The sequence below is a fragment of the Mesoplodon mirus genome (genome assembly GCF_964341445.2).
Source record: "Mesoplodon mirus genome assembly, chromosome: 9".
NCBI classification, from domain to species: Eukaryota; Metazoa; Chordata; class Mammalia; order Artiodactyla; family Ziphiidae; genus Mesoplodon; species Mesoplodon mirus.
The window spans coordinates 109,521,049-109,539,642 of NC_138985.1; the positions used below are offsets into that span (position 1 = coordinate 109,521,049).

Genomic DNA, 18,594 nt, shown 5'->3' on the forward strand with positions numbered 1-18,594 from the left:
TCAAACCCGGCCCCCCGGGCCCTCGGCAGTGAACGAGCGGAGTCCTAACCACTGGACCACCAGGGAATTCCAAATAAAACCCTTTTTACATTAAAAAAAGAAAAGAGGAAAGTCTGAAACCCGACTGCCAGGCGCCAAAGCTCTGATTGCCACTCCCAGTCGCTCTGTGATGCGGGAGGACTGGTGGGACTGGGAATGCTTGCTGGCGTTGAGCAGAAGAGTGTGCAGAGTGGGATGGGGGTTAGCCCTGTGCCCCCAGGGGCCTCATCGGGTTGTCCCCACCCCACTCCAGTCCTGTGTGTGGCCCAGGCAGCGCTGGGCAGTGGACCCCCTGCGGGGGGAGGTGGGGAGGGCGTGTCTCACAGTAGGAAATTAACTGTCACATGTTGCTGGGTACCTGAAGGGCTCAGGAAGATGGCAGTCGCCCAGGGAAGCGTCTTCACTTCAGGAGGGTGGTCTGACCTCAGGCCCGGGCTGGCCACTCTGGGCTCTGTCTAATGGCATGAACGTGAGCTGTGCCGAGGGCCCCTCAGCTCCAGACAGCGCCCCTTTTGCCTGTTGAGGTGACTTCTCCTTTGTGAATGCCATGCATGCCTAGCAGGGCTGGCTTGTGAACCTGTGTCAGCCCCTCGTACTGATTCAGGGCTGGGAGAGTGGGATTTGGGGGCAGCAGTTTGTTTGGAAGGTGGGTGAGGAGGAGCCCTGGGGAGTCTTTTGGGAAGGAGGTTCCCTTGCTGGGAAGGGCAAGGCTGGGCCACCCCGATGTGGGTACCCGGGCAGGAGGAAAGGGAGACGGGTAAGGGCTGCCTGCAAGATGAACTTGTGTGCCAGCAGAAATCTCACCAGGCTCAGCAGGCCTCAGGGCTCGAGGCCAGACAGGTGGCCTAGGTTGGAAGGTCAGCTTCAGCCACCTACCAGCCCTCACCTTAGGCACGTTACTTGGCCACTGTGCCTCAGAGTCCTCATCTGTAAAATGGGGAGATTAACAGTACCTTTCAGGCTTCCCTGGTGGCACAGTGGTTAAGAATCCGCCTGCCAATGCAGGGCTCACAGGTTCGAGCCCTGGTCCGGGAAGATCCCACATGCCGTGGAGCAACTAAGCTCGTGCGCCACAACTACTGAGCCCACGTACCACAACTGCTGAAGCCCGCGCACCTAGAGCCCGTGCTCAGCAGCAATGAGAAGCCTGCGCACCGCAAAGAAGAGCAGCCCCCGCTCGCCACAACTAGAGAAAGCCCACGCGCAGCAACGAAGACCCAATGCAGCCCCAAAAAAACCAACCAACCAAACAAAGAAACAGAACAGTACCTTTCGGGACTTCTCTGGCGGTCCAGTGGTTAGGACTCCAAGCATCCACTTCAGGGGGCATGGGTTTGATCCCTGGTCGGGGAACTAAGATCCCGCATGCCGCAGGGCATGGCCAATAAATAAATAAATAAATACTTCTTTAAAAAAGAAAACCAGTACTTTCCTCAGAGGGCTTAAATGGTTTTGTGTGTGTGAAGTGCGCAGAGTAGAGCCTATCATGTTCAGTAAGTGGCCATTATTATCGGGTAACCAGTGCTGTCCCCTGTGGCTGCTGCCTTGGGTGTATAGGGCACCAAAATGGCTCTGCCGTCCCCAGGGCTGGCCGAGTCTGGCTCTGAGCCACAGGGGCAGGTATCTGTGACCTTTCTGTGCCCGGGAGCTCAGGCCCCCACGAGGTGAGGGCAGATTAGATATTAGCATCTACAGAAGACACGAGGTGAACTGGGGACAGTGAGAGGAGGCCAGGAGGTCCGGGAGGGCTTGTGGCAGCGGGCTTGAGCTGAGTGTTCACTGACAACTCCCGCTGGGCTGGCGGGGGGGAGGGGGGTAGCCTCCACGTCCAGGCCCTGCTGGTGTCAACCTGGGTCTGGCCTGAGAGGTCTGTGGCTTCCTTTGATGGGAAGCCCATCCAGAGGCCTCCCGGGGTCTGGGCATGTGTGTTGGATGCTGGGGGCAATGGGCAGGCTTGGCCTTGCCGGTGGGGCAGATCTCTGGGCCTCAGTGTAGCCCCCGCTTTCAAAATGTATAACGGGAAATCAGATGCTTTTATTTATTTATTTGAAACTTTATTCTATTGAAGTATAGTTGATTTACAATGTCGTGTTGATTCCTGGTGTACAGCAAGGTGATTCAGTTACATACGTACATGTGTTCTTTTGCATATTCGTTTACATTATCATTATTTTGGCCGCGCTGAGCAGCATGTGGGGTCTTAGTTCCCCCGACCAAGGATTCAATCCGCGCCCCCTTCAGTGGAAGCGCGGAGTCTTAACCCCTGGACCGCCAGGGAAGTCTCTCCTTTTACAATTGTTTATCCCAGGATATTGAATATAGTTCCCTGTGCTCTACAGTAGGACCTCGTTGTTTATCTGTTCTATATAAATAGTTTGCATCTGCTAATCCCAAACTCCCAGTCCATCCCTCACCCACCTGGAATTCAGATGCTTTTAAACGTTTGTCCATTAGACTCTCAAACTACCTGTCTTTATTCTTAATAGTGTGCACTGACCCTCAGTCCCCCTTTCCCTGAGACCCAGAACTTGTGCATCTGTACTGGAGTTCCCAGATGGGGGCACAGCTCCTCCGTCTTAGAGCAAAAACGGTGCAATTATTTGAATACTGTGTTGTGTCTTCCCTTTATTAAAATATTTTACTTCTGTAAAAAAGATGAAAGCAGACTTTCATTAGCCTGTTGATACTGCTGATATGGAGTGAAGATCCACAGACTGAAGGCATTTTCAAAGCCTGTTGGACTGGAAGAGGCAGATTTTTAACTCATGGGATTCGGCTGGACCATTGCTCAGTTTTGAAGGAAGAGAGCAACCTTTAAAGACGGATGAGGGCTTCCCTGGTGGCGCAGTCGATAAGAATCCGCCTGCCAATGCAGGGGACATGGGTTCGAGCCCTGGTCCGGGAAGATCCCACATGCTGCGGAGCAACTAAGCCCGTGTGCCACAACTACTGAGCCTGCGGTCTAGAGCCCACAAGCCACAACTACTGAGCCTGTGCTCTAGAGCTCGTGAGCTACAACTCCTGAGCCCACGTGCCACAACTACTGAAGCCCGCGCACCTAGAGCCTGTGCTCCACAAGAGAAGCCCGCGCACCACAACAAAGAGTAGCCCCCGCTCGCCACAACTAGAGAAAGCCCGCGCGCAGCAACGAAGACCCGACACAGCCAAAAATAAATAAATAAATTTATGTTAAAACATTTTTTTTCAAAAGACATGAAATGCAGGACACGTGTCAAAATTGAGATGAAAAGGCAAAGTGCCTCGAGGGAGCGTGCAGTTTTACCTTCTGAGTCCAGAGTTCCCTCCGCCCACAGCAGTGAGGCTCACACCACCTTCAGGGTCGTTGGAGGATTGTGAGGGATTCGGGGTGCACACACTGTTCCCTTCTCCTCTGGGGAGAGCTGTTGAAAGGCAGCAGACTTTTCTCGGCGTAAGGCGTGGTCCTCAGCCATGGATGCTTCTTGGTCTGAGCAGGGAGCTGTCTCGTCTGTCTGGGTCTGCCTCGGGATTTTAGGATGAGGTTAGGACGTGGGGGGTTGGGGGCGTACAGAGGGATGGTGCCTCGCCCAGACTTTGTGGACAGGAAGAAAAAACGAAATTGCTATCGAGTAGCTATTTGGCGCTGGAAGGCCATTTCCAGCTGGGTTGACTGCCCCACAGAGGGTGGTCTTCGATCCTCTCAGCTTTCCATGGGGGGAGGGGAGCCCTCTGGCGCCTGAACTTGGGAGATGGGGGCCAAATTCCCAGCTCCTCTGAGCAGCCCTGGGAGGGTCCAGGAAGGGGCTCCTTTCTGTGCAGTCATACCTGCCAGGCCCCAGGAGCCCGCCCCCTTGAATCTATAGCTTTTGTGTGGTGTTTTTGTTTGTTTGTTTTTGCGGTACCTGGGCCTCTCACTGTTGTGGCCTCTCCCGTTGCGGAGCACAGGCTCCGGACGCGCAGGCTCAGCGGCCATGGCTCACAGGCCCAGCCGCTCCGCGGCATGTGGAATCTTCCCGGACCGGGGCACGAACCTGTGTCCCCTGCATCGGCAGGCGGACTCTCAACCATGGCGCCACCAGGGCAGCCCCTTTTGTGTGTGTTTCATGTCCCTCTTAAAGCACTAGGGAGGACCTGTTCCGCGCGTCTCTCCTTGGCCTGTAGATGGCTGTCTTCTCCCCATGTCTCTTCACATCGTCTTCCCTCTATGCGTGGCTCTCTGTGTCCAAATTTCCCCTTTTTTATAAGGACACCAGGCATATGGGAATAGGGCCCACTCTCCTCCAGGGTGACCTCATCTTAGCTAATTGCATCTGCAACCACCCTGTTTCCAAATAAGGTCACATTCTAAGGTACTGGAGGTCAGGACTCCAAAATATGAATTTGGGGGGAACACAGTTCAGCCCATAAACGCTTTCATCAGATTTTCAGAGAAAGACGTGATCCAAGAGGGCCTCGGGGATCTCTGAGGTCCGCCTCTGCGGTCTCTTGGAGAAGAAGAGATGGAGGGACTGGTGATGCACAGGTCTGAGCTGCTGTGGAACTGCTGAGGTGTCCAGCTAGATTTCCGACCTAAAGAAAGCTGGCGCTGGTCTAAGTTGTTCCTGTGTCCAGTGTGACTCTCTCCTGCCCAGTAGTAATGTAATGGCTGCTTTCGTAGATCACCTGCTGCGAGCCAGGCACTGTCCCGTACCCTCCACAATCACGCCACTGGTCTTCATAGCAACTTCAGCTGGAAAGGTGGGATTGTTCCCAGTTTACAGACTAAGCCCCGAGACCCAGTGAGGTTCAGGTGACTTGATGGGCACACAGCTCACAGGTGCCAGAGGCTGAATCTGAACCCAGTTCTCTCGACTCCAGAGCATGTGTTTTGCCAGCGCACCCCTATAACTCTCCACTTGCGGTCTGATCTCGGCTGTGATTTATTTCAACAGACTGTGCCAGCCAGGGACCGTCTCTCAAAAGCCTGCCTCCCGCCCCACAAGGGGGAACAAAAGCTGGGGTGCACAGTTCATGCTCAGCAAAGGTGTACGTTCATTCATTCATTCACTCGTTTATTCACAGAATCATTGCACACCACCTGCGTGCCCGGCCGAGTTCTAGTGGGGGAGCCTTAAACACACCAGAAAAATATCCGAGAGGGATGAGTGTTAGATGAATAATGTGACAGCTGTGGACAACTCCTGAAACTAGTAAGGAGGCCGGTCCTGCAGGCCGCCCGTGTGAGTGGCAGGTCGTTGGGGGGGCAGCCTAGGGTCTCTGTGGACTCCCTAATCCCCAACCCGGCGACCTGCAGAGAAGACAGAGCTTGCTAGAGACCTGAGGGCCTTGCGATCCTCCGGCTGTGACACTCGTCACCTCCCTCAGCTCAGTGGTCGAGGGGCTTGGCCCACCCGCGTGGCCACTCACCGCCCGCCCACTGCTGGGGTCCTCACCGCCTTCCTCGCCGCACAGCTGGAGGCCACCTGGCTGCAGGAAGATGTGTTGCCGCCACCTTGTGGGCAAGAAGATCCCGGCCGGCGTCGGAGGGCCCCGTGGCTCTTGGGGCCACTCTGGCCGCGGGAGGAAGCCGCAGCCTTTGGCTTTCCGCAGAAAGCCAGCCCCTCCTGGGCTCTGAGAAGGACCTCCACAGGCTCTCTGCGGCTGCTGCGCGGCCTCAGCTGGGCGCGCCTCGACACTTATCAATGGATCAGCCAGCAAATATCTGAGGGAGACGAGGTACGAGGTTCTGTGGGATTCCTGGGCCAGAGGCCGCCCTTCCTTTTCCCCCCACCAGTGCACCGCTTCTGTGCAGTGCCTCACAGCTCATGCCTTTTTTATGCAGGGGTCCTTCTCTTTCTCCCTAGACACCCTGGGTTCAGCAGTGCACCCCTGCTGCCCCAGGCCACAGCTGCACACGCAGGCGCCCTCCTCTCTCGGGTCCGAGCAGCCAGTCCAGCTCAGCCAGCTCTAGAGTCGGCCCTTCTCCTTCTGGTTTGCCTGCGCTCAGAACAGAAGGGGCTGCTCAGTGCTCAGCCTCTGCACGCTCAGCCTCCAGGGAAGCGTGTCCATGCTCACCCAGGATGCACACTGCAGGCATTGAGAGAGTGCGTCTTTAATTCCCCCAGAAGCTTCTGTGGGGTCTCACCTCTACGCGACAGGTTCAGCCTGGTGTTTCTGATGACCTTAAGAGTCAGAGAACTGACACGAAGGCTCGTTTTATGGGATTTCTGTACAGTCCACGTGGCCCCAGCCTGATGCTTTTTAGGGTTGTCCTAGTTTCCTTTGGGCTGTGTTGAGTAGTAAGCTGTTTGCCACATGTCTCTGGAGTAGAATCTTGAAGATGGAACGCAGAGACCTTGTCCTTGACCCGGGCTGGGGTGTGTGTGTGGGACACCAACGAGGAGAGAGGTGTGTGCCTGCACCGATCTCCTTTCTGGGGTCTTTCACTGGCTGATGTCCTGGGACATTTATGTGCAGGCAGGTGCCCTTCTCTGTCTAGTTTCCCTGAGTCAGGAAAGGTTTCAGGGAAGCAGGAATAGGAAGGAGGCAGCCCCGTGAGGAAGAGGAAGCTGTCCCAGGTTTGGGATTGACCCAGTCTGAGCATTTCGCCTGGACCGATTCTGCAGGTACAAGGGGAGTAAGGAGCTGGTGTGTCCTCTGAGAATGTAGCATGTTCGTTCACCTCCTGAACTGGGCACTGCTGCATGTCCTGGAGCGCGCGCGCGCGTGTGTGTGTGTGTGTGTGTGTGTGTGTGTGTGTGTGTGTGTGTGTGTAACTGGGGGCCTTTTACTCTCCTATCCCAGCCTCCTCCTCTCCCCATGAGGCTAGACAGTTGGGTTCTGAAGCAGCCCATCCCCTGTTCAGCACCTTGTCCCCTGTCCCCCCTCAGTCCCCACTTGTCTCTGATAGCTGCTGTCCTGCGCTTGCATTTTCATTGGCTTGGGGGGAGGGTTTGGAAGGAGCAGCCTTCTTCTCTGGGGGAGGAGTAATCCCCTACGTGTGTGAGAGAAGACAGAGAGACAGATACGAAGACAGGGCAGTTCAGTGTTCGAGACTTAAACTTGGGAACGTGAGTCAGGATTCCTGGGTTGCATTCCTGTCTCCACGCCTGAAAGAGCTTGGGGAAGGCTCTTCTGCAGGACCGACTGTTAGTTAATGTGGGGGGGTGCGTCCCGGAGAGGAAGAAGCCATCCTCATTGCTGTTAATTACTAGTCCCAGGAAAACACGAAATCAGCCCCGGGGCCTCTCCAGGCCCGGGAGATCCAGCCCAGGACTTGGGAGTTTCCAGCTCTGCGTTCCCCAGGAGCACCTAGGATGGAGAGGCCCCGCCTTTCTCAGGCATTCCCCCACCCCAGCCCCCTCAGGAATGTGCCACTTTTATCTTGTACTTTGCTTCTGACCGGGGACCGTGGAATTCTAAAGCTGAGAGGGACAGGAACGCTGGGAGATGGGTTGGACTGGGGGTGGAGGAGACCTGGGAGTATCACGTCTTTAAAGGAAGTGCAAGCCCCCTCCTCCTTGCCACCGCCTAAACTGGTTTCTCCTGATCTGCTTGGGGTCCTTGTGGATTATGGTAAGCTGGCTCATCTCCAGCGCCTTGGAGAGGACTGATGTTTAAACTGCAGTGGAGAGCACAGCACGGCAACTCGCTGCCCCCTGCCCCCGTCCTGAAGTGATCCCTGCCTTTAATGAGTGTCTCCTGCAGCCCACACACGTGAAATTCACAGGGCATCGGTGCTGAGCGTGGGGCTCCAACCAGTACTGCAGTCTGAAGCTTCACCTCTGCACAGCCTCTGGACAGGAGGTGAGAACCAGCCAGCGGGTGGAGGCTGGAGACTTCAGGGGCTCAGAAGTGAGTCACTCGTCCAGAACTGTATGGTCCAGGTCCAGAGGTCATCCTTCGATTTTCTGCTGCCCTTGGGCAGGACAACACTTAACCTAGTACAGATGGTTTTATAACCTCCAGGGAAGAAGACAGCCTCGGTCATTAACAGAAGAGCTGACGAAAACATCCAGCTACTCGGATTTGCGAGTTTCCCAACCTAAGACAGGACTGCCTCGTAGAGGCTCCCTACTTTCCAGATAAGGAGACTCCTGACTCATCATTTAGGCTTTTACCGACTCCCACCCTGGTGGGTCACCTTCTGGTTCTTCCCTGGACAAAGAGAAAATGGCCTGCTTCTCTGCAAAACCGACCTCGGTGTGCGGTGTGCCGAGGACTGTTACTTATTTGGCCTGCTCCTAATGACACCTCCTCACCTGCCTGCTCCAACCGAGGAGGAGCCCTGGGCTGGAATTTCCTGTTTTCTCAGGGCTCGGGGGCTGCCCCAGCAGGCTGGCTCCCCTGCGGCCGCCGTTCCTGGGTGTTCCAGGCCAGGCTTGCCACGTCTCTCTCGGTGTTGGGCTGGCTCCCGGCCTCTCCAGGTCTGGGCTTGCCGGCTGCGAGGTGGAGGCGTTGAGGGACTCGGTCGGCCGACACCAGGTGCCCAGTGGCCGGAGGTCCGTGCGCCTCGGCCGCGGCCCCGGCCCGGGCCCAGCCCCGCGCCGCTCACCATGGGCCTGGCCCTCGCCCGCGGGCCCTGAGCATGGAGCGCGGCTGGCCGCCAGGGGACAGCCGCAGCCGGGAGCGGCCCGCCGCCTGCCGCCGCGCCCTCAGCGTCTGCGACTCGCTGGACCTGCACGGCGCCCCGGCCGGCCGCGCCGCCTCCGCCCTGTGCACCGTGCGCGAGCAGCCGGCGCGGCCGCGGAGCGTGTGCTCGGGCGGCCCGGGGCCACCAGCCGCTGGCGTCCGCGGCCTGCTGCTCGGCCTCCTGCGCCCGCGTCTCAGCCGCCGCGGCGCCCCCGACGGCCTCCCGCCGGCTCCCCGGCCCGCGTCGGCCGCGCCTAGCCCGTCGCCCAGCCCCGCGCCGACCCGGCGCAGCCGCCCCCGGCGGACCCAGGTGCCGCGGCCCACCAGCATGACGTTCCTGGAGGTGAACCGCCTGGAGCTGGCGGCCGAGGCCGAGGGCGCTGGCGCGGGGCTGGGCCGCGCGGGCAGCGCGGGTTTCCTGCGGGGCGTCTCGCTGTGGAGCAGCCAGCGCTGGCAGGTGCTGCGCCGCGGCGGCGGCGGGCGCAGCTCCCCGGGCCCCCGGCACGGCCTGTCGGCGCTGAGGAAGAGCTTCAGCTTCCGTCTGCGCCACGGCCAGGAGATCCGGCGCGCCGAGTCGGGGCTGCTGCCCCGGGCGCGCACCCGCAGCGAGGGTGACGCCAGCTCTCTGGGTGCCTTCTCCAGCCGCCGCGACCTGCTGCTGGGTGCCGAGGCCCCGAGCGCCGCGCCAGAGCCGGGCCGGCCCCACACTGCCGCCGGCCTCTGGAGGCTGCTCACCAGCCGCTTCCGCCGGAGGGAGCCCGCGCCCTCCGAGCCGCTGTGGAGCCGGCGGGCGGCCGCGGCCTCTGGGCTCCTGGGCGCGCCAAGCGGTAAGGGGGAGAGCCCCGGCCTGCGTGGCCTCCCTGGTTGGAGTCCGGGGTTGAGGGCGGGTGTGAAACAAACCGGAAACCTACCTGGGAGAGGCGGGCGTGCCGTGTGGGCCTGGGGGCTAGCCGGCGCTGGCCGAGTGGGATCAGCGCCGGGCAGGCAAGGCTCTGGGGTCGCCGGTGGGTCTGGAGAAGGTGTCTGTGGCAGAGGCGGCCTTCCAGGTGGGTCCAGGCAGGGTCTCCCACCCGTGGCCCTAGCGTGGTGGAATGAGAGCGGGTCGGAAGGGCCCCTTATCACTTTGGGTGCCTGAGGAGTTGGGGCCCGGAAGGGAGGGATGGCGACTCCCTCGGAGCCAGCGGGCTCTGGGTGGGACCCTAGAACAGCGGCATTTCTAGCTCCCAGGCGAGGCTCGAACCCTCACCTCTAGCTGCCTATGCAGATGAGTTGGGGGAATGCTTGTGGACCCGACCGTCATAAGTACTGTTCGAGACAGCCCGGGGATGGGGAGCAAGCCCAGCCCGGGCCCACGCTGCCCGGAGCTGCCCGCAGGATGTCCATTACAACCTAGAGGATAAAGGAGAGGGGGGCTCTGGGTGGCTGGAGCCCGGCAGGAGCTGAGGACGGACTGGACAGGAGGAGCCCCGGAGGCGGGTCTCTGGGACAGAGACGGTGGTGGCCTCCTGCCCAGGAGGAGGCTGGGGACGAGGGCTGCTCCCCATTGGACCTGCCTCTCACAGAACAGGGCCAGGTAAGGGCTCCTCCCTCTTCAGCTTCCAGGAATGCGGTAGGTGGCCGCACCCTGCAAGGGTGAGCTGTTCCTACTCGCAGCAGGCCCAGCTTGGGTCCGGCTGAGACCCACTGGAGGCCTCTCCGCAGGTGGGGGCGCCAAGCCGGGTGTGGCTCGAGGTAGTAACTAGGCACCTTGCTAGAGCAGTAAGACAGGGGTCAGGGCCAGGCCAGCGGAAGTGAGGGCTGGCATCGCTCCGTCCCGTCCGCGCAGAACGTTCCTGCTGCTTCCCAGGAACCTAGGGCGTGAGTGCTGTTGTCTGGCCTTGGCCTGCAAAGCAGATGGTGGATAGCACAGGTGTGGGTCCTACCCCAGTCCTGACAGGCGGCCTTCTCTCCCGCAGACTCCTTTGTGAACAGCCAGGAGTGGACCCTGAGCCGTTCGGTGCCGGAGCTTAAAGTGGTGAGTGAGGCCCAGGGGAGGCCCAGGCAGCCCAGGGGCTGGGGGTGCGGGCTGGAGTGGTGGGCCGGCGTTGCTTCCCCTGCTTCCAGTCCCTTCCGTCTCTAGGCTTGGTCTCTCCCGTCTCCCCTCTCTTCCCTGTTTCTCTTTGCTCGCCCATCCTCAGCACTGGTCCCTTTCCTTCCTGATGTCTTAGCCTTTCCTGCCCCGTGTCCTCCGTCCTGCCCTCTGACCGCTGCTCTCCCGCCTTCCTGTCCCGCAGGGCATTGTGGGGAACCTGTCTAGTGGGAAGTCGGCCCTGGTGCACCGCTATCTGACGGGGACCTATGTCCAGGAGGAGTCCCCAGAAGGTGAGCGTTGCGGGCCGGCCTTCATGGCCGCCGTCCCTCCTTCCCGTTGTCTGTGCGGGGGGCTCCAGCCCTTTGTCTTTCTCAGTGCTCGCGTCTTCTCTGTTGGAAGCTGTGGATTTCTTCTGTTTGGGCCCCCGTGGGCTCGCTCTTGTGGTTTTGGGCCTGACCGTGAACTCTGTCCTAGGGGGTCGGTTTAAGAAGGAGATTGTGGTGGACGGCCAGAGTTACCTGCTGCTGATACGAGATGAAGGAGGCCCCCCCGAGCTCCAGGTGATGCTCCTGCCCCCGGCCCTGGTCTGTGGTGCCCCTTTCTCGAGGTTCCCGGGTGGGACTGGGCAGGGTTGCCTGTGGGGAGAGGGGTACGTAGTTCGCCTGTGCCCAGGTGAGGGTGGTAATTGTGCTCGGTCCCCCCTAGTTTGCCGCCTGGGTGGACGCGGTGGTGTTTGTGTTCAGCCTGGAGGACGAGATCAGCTTCCAGACGGTGTACAACTACTTCCTGCGGCTCTGCAGCTTCCGCAACGCCAGCGAGGTGCCCATGGTGCTGGTGGGCACGCAGGGTGAGCGGGCCAGCGGGGGTGACGCGGGGGCTCTGGGCCCCCCGGTGGCCGGTACGAGAAAGCCTGGCTCCCCGCCCTCCTGGCGCTGGAGCAGCCCTTTCGTGTCGCCCTAGAGCGGGCGCCTCCTCTTTGCCCCGTACACGCTGGGTCTTCCCCAGCTAAGATCCTGCCATCCGTGTGGTGGTCGTGTCCACAGTTTGAGATGAATAAACAGAGTGGCTGGCTCGTTCCCACTCCGTGAGTCGGTGGCAGAGCTGGAATGAGGCCCAGACACCCGTCTTCTCGTGCTCCGTGTCGTCCGCTGCCCGGGCTCTTTGCCCACCCACCCTCTGACCGAACGGCCCGCTGGCCAGCAGCCTCAGCTTCTCAGCAGGCTGAGCCAGTCCCCACCCTCCCGTCTCCAACAGACGCCATCAGTGCCGCGAACCCGCGGGTCATCGACGACAGCAGGGCCCGCAAGCTGTCCACAGACTTGAAGCGCTGCACCTACTACGAGACGTGCGCCACCTACGGACTCAACGTGGAGCGCGTCTTCCAGGACGGTAACTCGGCGCCAGGGACGCTCCCCCAGAGGGGGGTCAGGCAGGCGGTGGGGGGGGGTGCCGGGGGCGTGGGGGGTGGCTCTAAGCTGGGCTCCTCCCTCCTCCCCAGATGGGTAATTGACTGTGCTGTCCCCTGCAGTGGCCCAGAAGGTAGTGGCCTTGCGGAAGAAGCAGCAGCTGGCCATCGGGCCCTGCAAGTCACTGCCCAACTCTCCCAGCCACTCAGCCGTGTCCGCCGCCTCCATCCCGGCCGTGCATATCAACCAGGTGCGGGCAGCCTCCCCCCGTGCCACTGCACGCCCCGCCCGCCGCGGCCCTGCTTCGCCATCCTGTCTGTCTGCCTGCCTGTCCCCACCTCGTCTGGTCTGCCGCCTTGCGGATGGTTTGAAAGCACTGGCTCGAGTTCCCTTAGCCTGCACGACTGGCCTGGCCTGGCCTCCTCTGTACCCCGTGGTGACTGCCTTCCCGCTAGTTCCCATCCCTGCTCGACACTCTTCTCGCCCCGCAGCTGCAGCCGCTGAGGCCGCCTAAGCATTTGCTCTGGTCAGCCACGTTAGCGCTATCTCAGTGCCCGCTTCCCGTGCAGCCGTACTCGGGAGGCTCTAAGCTGAGCTCGTCCCTGCTGGCCCTCACCTGCTGGCCCTTCTCTCGGTGTTTGTGTTTAGAACGGCAGCACTTACCCACAAGGGCCAGTGGCGTTTGTGACGTGTGGGGTAGTGGGGGTGTTCTGAGCCGGGTCCTGCCAGGGTTCCTCCCGTAGTACCACTTGGACACCCACCCACTTCCTGGGCCTACTGCCTGGTTATTTTTTGGCCCTTGGCAGGCAGGCCAGTACTTGCATCTCCCCGCTCAGTCCCTGCTCGGCGGAAAGCCCTGGGCCATCACAGGTGTGCGCGCTGAGTGGTCAAGCCGACAGCCACTCCTTTACTTCTGCCAAGGGCCTTTGTCTTTCTGAGGCCCCCTGGCCCACCCGTGTCCTGATGACAGCCTGGTGGCTTTTCCAGAGAGCCCTCCCTCGAGCGCTCTAGAAGGCGTCGGGGCTTCCCCTGTAAGCACTCGCCCGTGGAAGAAAGGAGGCATGGAAGGTCTTTCTTCACCGTCTCTGAGCGGCTCTGCTGCAGCTGCAGACCCGGCTGTGCACGGGGCCCCTGCCCACCGAGTGGCAGCAGCTTGGGTGGTTGGCTCCCTTTGTACGGCTTAGGATTCGCGGAGGCTGCCAGGGCAGGACACGTCCTCTATTTCGTGATCATCCGATGGGCCGTTACGGGGTGGCCTTGTTTCCCGAGTCCTGGAGTAGACGCTGCCGAGCACCTGCTGTCTGTCTGCTGAGATCCTGTGCTGCCCCTCCCTTGCCTGCTGCTTCCTCTGGAGCAGTCTTAGTTTAGCTGTTCTGCTCTCTGCCCCGGCCCTCCTGTATCCTCTGCCCTGTCACCCACACTGCCTAGAAGCAAACCTCATCCTCCCCCTGCTCTCTGAGGCCCGCTGGGCCTCCTGCAGCCTTGCTCTTTGTCACTGACTTGGGGAGCTCATCCAGGGTGACCTGCCACCTTGCATCACACCCACCTGTGAGCCAAGACTCCATAGTTCTCTTCTGGCCTCTGTCACTGACTCCAACCTGCTAGCCTTTGCCTCCGATTCAGCTCCCGGGCTGACCCCGAATGGCCCCTGCTGGGGCCCTAGTGGGGCAGCCCAGTGCGGTGACCACCGGGTCCTGCTGGCCTCCAGGCCGTGCTGCCTTTCTCCTTGGTACCACCTGTAGGAGCTAGTGGCCCCTCTGCTGCCCCACGAGCCCCCCGGCCAGGTCTCCGCACCGCAGGGTTCCCAGCTCCTGCCTGCCGCCCGCCCCCGCGCCCCTCCCGGAGCCGCCCTCAGCAGCCCTCTCTGTCCTTAGGCCACGAATGGCGGCGGCAGCGCTTTCAGCGACTACTCATCCTCAGTCCCCTCCACCCCCAGCATCAGCCAGCGGGAGCTGCGCATCGAGACCATCGCTGCCTCCTCCACCCCCACACCCATCCGCAAGCAGTCCAAGCGGCGCTCCAACATCTTCACGGTACGTGCCCGCCCCTCCCGCCTGCCCGGCCGCCTTCACCGAACGGGCAGGGCCGAGCCCCCAGCCCCCGGCCGGGAGGGAGCAGGCAGGACGATGCCACCTGCCGACCTCCATCCTCATTGACGCACGCCGCTTCCGTCGGCTCCTTACCGGTGCCCCCCGTCCACACCCAGACTCTTCCAGACTGTTCCTCTGAGCCCACGGGGCCACCCTCAGCGCATCCACACAGACCCTCCTCCCGGCTGCACACACACACCCTCCCTCTCCCCGACCCCATAGGGCTTCCTGGCCAGCTTGAGGGATCTCTGGACGCGTCTACTCTAACTCTGAGGCACCCGTGATTCCGCAGTTGTGGACTGAGGCCCCAAGATTCTTTGCCTGAGGCTACAGGAAGCGTTTGCTGGCAGAGCTAGAACGAACAGGGCCCAGGCCTCCAGTCCACCTGCCCGCTCTTTTCATTCTCACGCTTCCCACCCGCTGCTGCCATCGGCCTAACGAAGGCTTAGCTGTCTTTCCCCAGGCCTCCATCTCCTGATTCCCTCCTCGGTCCCCCCACAAGCTCGTCCTCTCCCCCTCCCCGCAGCCCCCAGCCCCAGGGTCCCATGTGCCTTCTGCCATAGGGGCCCAGCCCGTCAGCTCTTAGGTGTCCTGAGCCTGCATCTGACACGCAGTGCCCATCCCCAAACTCACCGTCCAGCTGGGACTTGGCTGGACCATTCCGGGAGTCTTGGGTCAGACACAGGTGGGTGAGCTGCCCGTGTGGACTCTCAGGAGATCGCCCTGTCCTTCTGCGTCACTCCACGTGCCTCTTTCTGAGCGTCAGGGCTTGGCTGTCAGTCCAGCCCACCAGGTCAGGCCCCGGTCAGGCTCTCAGGAACCCCGTCCAGACAGAGCCAGTGCTCCCCAGGCCTCGCCCATTCATCCTCGCCTCCGCCTGCCCGGCGCACATCTGCCCCGTCTGCCTGCCTCTGTCCGCCCCGTGCCTGCCGCGCGCCCTCCCCGGCCATGCTGACCGACCCCCTCCCCGCTGCCAGTTGCTGCCGTGCGTTACAGCTGCCCCGCCCCCAGCCCCAACCCTGCCTGGACTCGCAGCTCCCGTCTCCCATGCACGCCCATTGAGACGCACAGCGCCTTGGGCTGCCTGCTCGCGCCCACACCACCTGCCGCTGCCGCTGCCGCTGTAGAGCCCGTGGGCGATCTGTGTTTGCAGTGACTGCTACCCACGCCCTCGGCACCGGCTCCCCGACATCCTGCCTCAGTCACCTGCTCCCTCCACACCATTCTTCACCTCTCGCCTTCCTCTGCCACTGGTCCTGCACCACCCCAGGGCACGCGCTCTTCCCTCTGCCGCCCGCCCGGGCCCAGGGCCCCCTCGCCAGCGCCTCGGCGCTCCCCGCGCTCTGCTGCCTGCTCCGCTGAGCTGCTTCCGCCCGCCCGCCTCGCCGCGCGCGTCCTGGGCACAGCCGGCCCCGGGCCCTTTCGTTCTCTCCATACTCACCGCGGCAACCTTATTTTTTCTTTCCATTGTTTCCATGGTGACCTTACTTGCGCCATTGTCCCCGAGGCAGCCTCAAGACATGTCCGTCTCTAGAGGTGCATCTCGGGACCTCCCCTTCTCATCGTCGCTGCCGGGGCCACCCCCTTGCCCTCCTCGTCCTCCCCAGCAGGGTCACGCCTGTTCTGTGGCTGGCGCCCCTGTGACTCTCCCGCTGGACGTGGCCGCTGACGTCCCCTGTCTCCCCCATGACTTCATGAACTTGTTTTGTTGCCACTCGCGCCCTGCTTCCCGTCCTGGGGGGGTGCCCCTCTGGGCTCCCAGGGATCCTCTGCTGGTTGGGGCCTCTCTGCTCGCTGGCTGGGACAGCCTGCGCCCCGCTCCCCACGACCGGCTCTTCTGTCTGGGGACCCGGTGGCAGCGGGCCCATCCACGTTCCTCCCCACTGGGCCGAAGGGCCAGAGGCCGTGGCGCCCAGGAGAGGCCCGGGGCGGGCGCTGACAGTGGAGCCGCGGGCGGTGGCCCTTGGCCCGCCTCTTCCCGCTCCTTTGGCTGTGCTGCCCCCGCGCTGCAGCTGCGGTCCTTTGCCTTTTCCTTGTGCCCTTGGCTCCTGGCAGCCCGGGTGAGCAGGAGGATGTAGGGCCCGGAGTGGAGAACACTCCCCGCTGAGATGGACCGCCCGGCCGCCACTGCTCCCGCCGCCTGCCCCGCCCCCCGCTCCCCCTCCCCCTCCCCCTCCTCTTCATCCCGCTGCCGCCTCTCCCCAGCCGCCTCGGTCTCTGCCCTCACCAGTGCTGACCGACTGTGCGGGGCTTGAGTATAACTTGCCAAAATCTTTATTCTTTCGATATTTGCAGATATGTGCCACTGTTTCCAACTTTTCATCAACAAAAAGGCCTTTCCAACTCCTTCCAAATTAGAAGACCAGGTGGTGACACACAGCACCTCTGGACATTCTCCCCTGTGCGGGGCCGGAGGCGGGCCGGGCCCTGGGACTGCTCTCAGATGAGAAGCGGCCGCCGTGCTCCCCACTCCAGAGACCCACAGGAACCTTTGTAACTAACCCCCACCCCCAGGGAAGGCTAGGAACGCCGGAGCCCGCGGCTGGGGGCTGCCAGGGACCAGCCCTGCTGGACGCGCTGCGCCAGGCTCGCTGCATGGAGAAGAAGGGAGCTCGGCCCACGCCCGGCGCCGGCCAGCGACGAGGCCCAGAGGCCGGGGCGTCCGAGCGCCCGGCCGGCCGGCGGTCCAGCTGCTCCTGGGGGAGCTCCCCCGCCCCTACCCCCCTCTGCTCCCTCCCGCATGGACTTCTGCCGTTCCTGCTCAGCTCCGGACGCCGCAGCCACGCCGCGCTTGCCTTCCCCTCTCTTGGCCTCCCATTTCCTAGGATCCGCATTCGGGCGGGCTCTGCCCCAGGAGCCCGGCAGGGGCGCAGGGCCTCTTCTGGCCTCTCTCCTCTCTCTCTCCATCCACTGTGCCCCTCGGGCTACGCCGCCGTGCTCGGCGTAATGTGCCATGTGGTGTCTGTGCCGCAGACGGGCCGCTACCCGCTCACTTCTGGACTTTGCTCTCCCTGGTGGTCATGCCCTGTGCTCCCGGCCATGTCCCTCAGCCCCACCGTCCACCTCTCCTCGCCCCTTCCCGTCTCTTACGCCCCAGCCCCCTGGGCTGCGCGCTCCTCACGCCCTCGGTATCTCGTGTCCTTGCTCTTTTGTAAGGGGCGGGCCCGGCCCAGTGACCTGTGCTGCTCTGTATGGTGCCGTGTGTAAGAATAAACCCGTTGGAATACTCGTGGTCTCAGTTCCTTCCCGGTCCCGCCGCCCCGGCCCTGCCCCACTGCTAGGGCCCGCCCAGGAGGAGGGAGGACGGGAGGGCTGGCTGGGGATTCCAGGTGGGCTGCTGACCCCGCAGACCCTGGGCCCCTTTAACAGGCCTCTTCTGTTCTCTTCCAGTCTCGAAAGGGCGCCGACTTGGACCGGGAGAAAAAAGCCGCTGAGTGCAAGGTGGATAGCATCGGGAGTGGTCGGGCCATCCCCATTAAACAGGTCAGCACTCCCTTCCCCTGGGGCTGGAGAGGAGCTGAGATGAAGCCCAGGAAATGTTAGATGATGGTTCTTTTCGGGGCCTCTGGAAGATGGTGAGAGAGGCCAGCGCCCTGCCCCTGCCAGGCCTGAATCCTTAACAAGGAGAGTTCTCCTGCAGAGAGGAACTCACAGAGCACAGCGGGGAAGGGTGGCCGGAACCCTTACGCTGCCAGTTCCTCCTCGCCACCACAGGAGGGCAGCAGAGAGCCGCCTGCCATCCTCAGCTGCTCTTCGCTGGTGGTGGTTCTGGAGGTGGGCGGCCCTGGAGGAGGGTTTGGTCTCTCTGGCCTCCCTCCCCTCCTCCCAGAAAAAGAAGAGAATTCTCAAAAGAGTACCCTGAGGAGTACGCGTTGAAGGGCTTACCGAGGGCTCACCGAGGGCTCTTCCTACCCTGGGTTCACTGGCCCGGTCTTACCGTGTGAGCCTCTGTTTGTTTGTAAAGACGAAACTTAGTGGAGGGGCCACGTCCTGGTAGGGCCTCTCCCTCACCTCCGTCCTGAGTCACTGCCTGGCAGGGCTGGGCCACCCGGTGTTGGATCCTCCCAGACCTCCTGTCGTGGGTCTCTCCGCTGGAAAAAGACGTTGAGTGATGGAGGGGTCTTTGTGCAGAGTTGACGGTGTGCTGGGCAGGCAGGGCTCTAGAACTGCTGAGCTGGCCTGGTGGTCAGGCCGCTGTACCCACAGGATGCTGCACCTGGCCCAGATCTTCTTGGGAGCCGGTGGTTAGAGATGCTGTGTCTACAGGGGCTGTGATGTCAGTTTTTGACCACAGAGGAGACTGGTGTGGCTGGAGCACCTGAGGTCAGCCTGGCCAGGGAGGGCCCTGTGGTCAGGTTTGGCTCTCCAGGCTGGGGCTCCTGGAGCCTGTAGGTAGTGT

General features: G+C 61.8%; 1 protein-coding gene across 11 annotated transcripts in view; it reads left to right on the plus strand.

Annotated features, from left to right (window-relative positions):
- Positions 1-18,594, plus strand: part of AGAP3 (ArfGAP with GTPase domain, ankyrin repeat and PH domain 3) — a 58,173-nt gene that overhangs the window by 20,770 nt on the left and 18,809 nt on the right. For 4 of the 11 annotated variants that reach the window (XM_082632098.1, XM_082632101.1, XM_082632103.1 and 1 more), the window contains exons 1-9: positions 8,463-9,455; positions 10,584-10,642; positions 10,902-10,989; positions 11,174-11,259; positions 11,405-11,546; positions 11,954-12,088; positions 12,228-12,355; positions 13,980-14,138; positions 17,586-17,678. In XM_082632098.1, coding sequence (XP_082488224.1) covers positions 8,585-9,455; positions 10,584-10,642; positions 10,902-10,989; positions 11,174-11,259; positions 11,405-11,546; positions 11,954-12,088; positions 12,228-12,355; positions 13,980-14,138; positions 17,586-17,678 — 1,761 coding nt within the window. In that variant the 5' untranslated portion in view covers positions 8,463-8,584. Of the gene's footprint in view, positions 1-8,462; positions 9,456-10,583; positions 10,643-10,901; positions 10,990-11,173; positions 11,260-11,404; positions 11,547-11,953; positions 12,089-12,227; positions 12,356-13,979; positions 14,139-16,490; positions 17,422-17,585; positions 17,679-18,594 lie in introns of those variants that run through there. The other 7 variants (XM_082632105.1, XM_082632106.1, XM_082632107.1 and 4 more) reach the window with 5 other exon arrangements.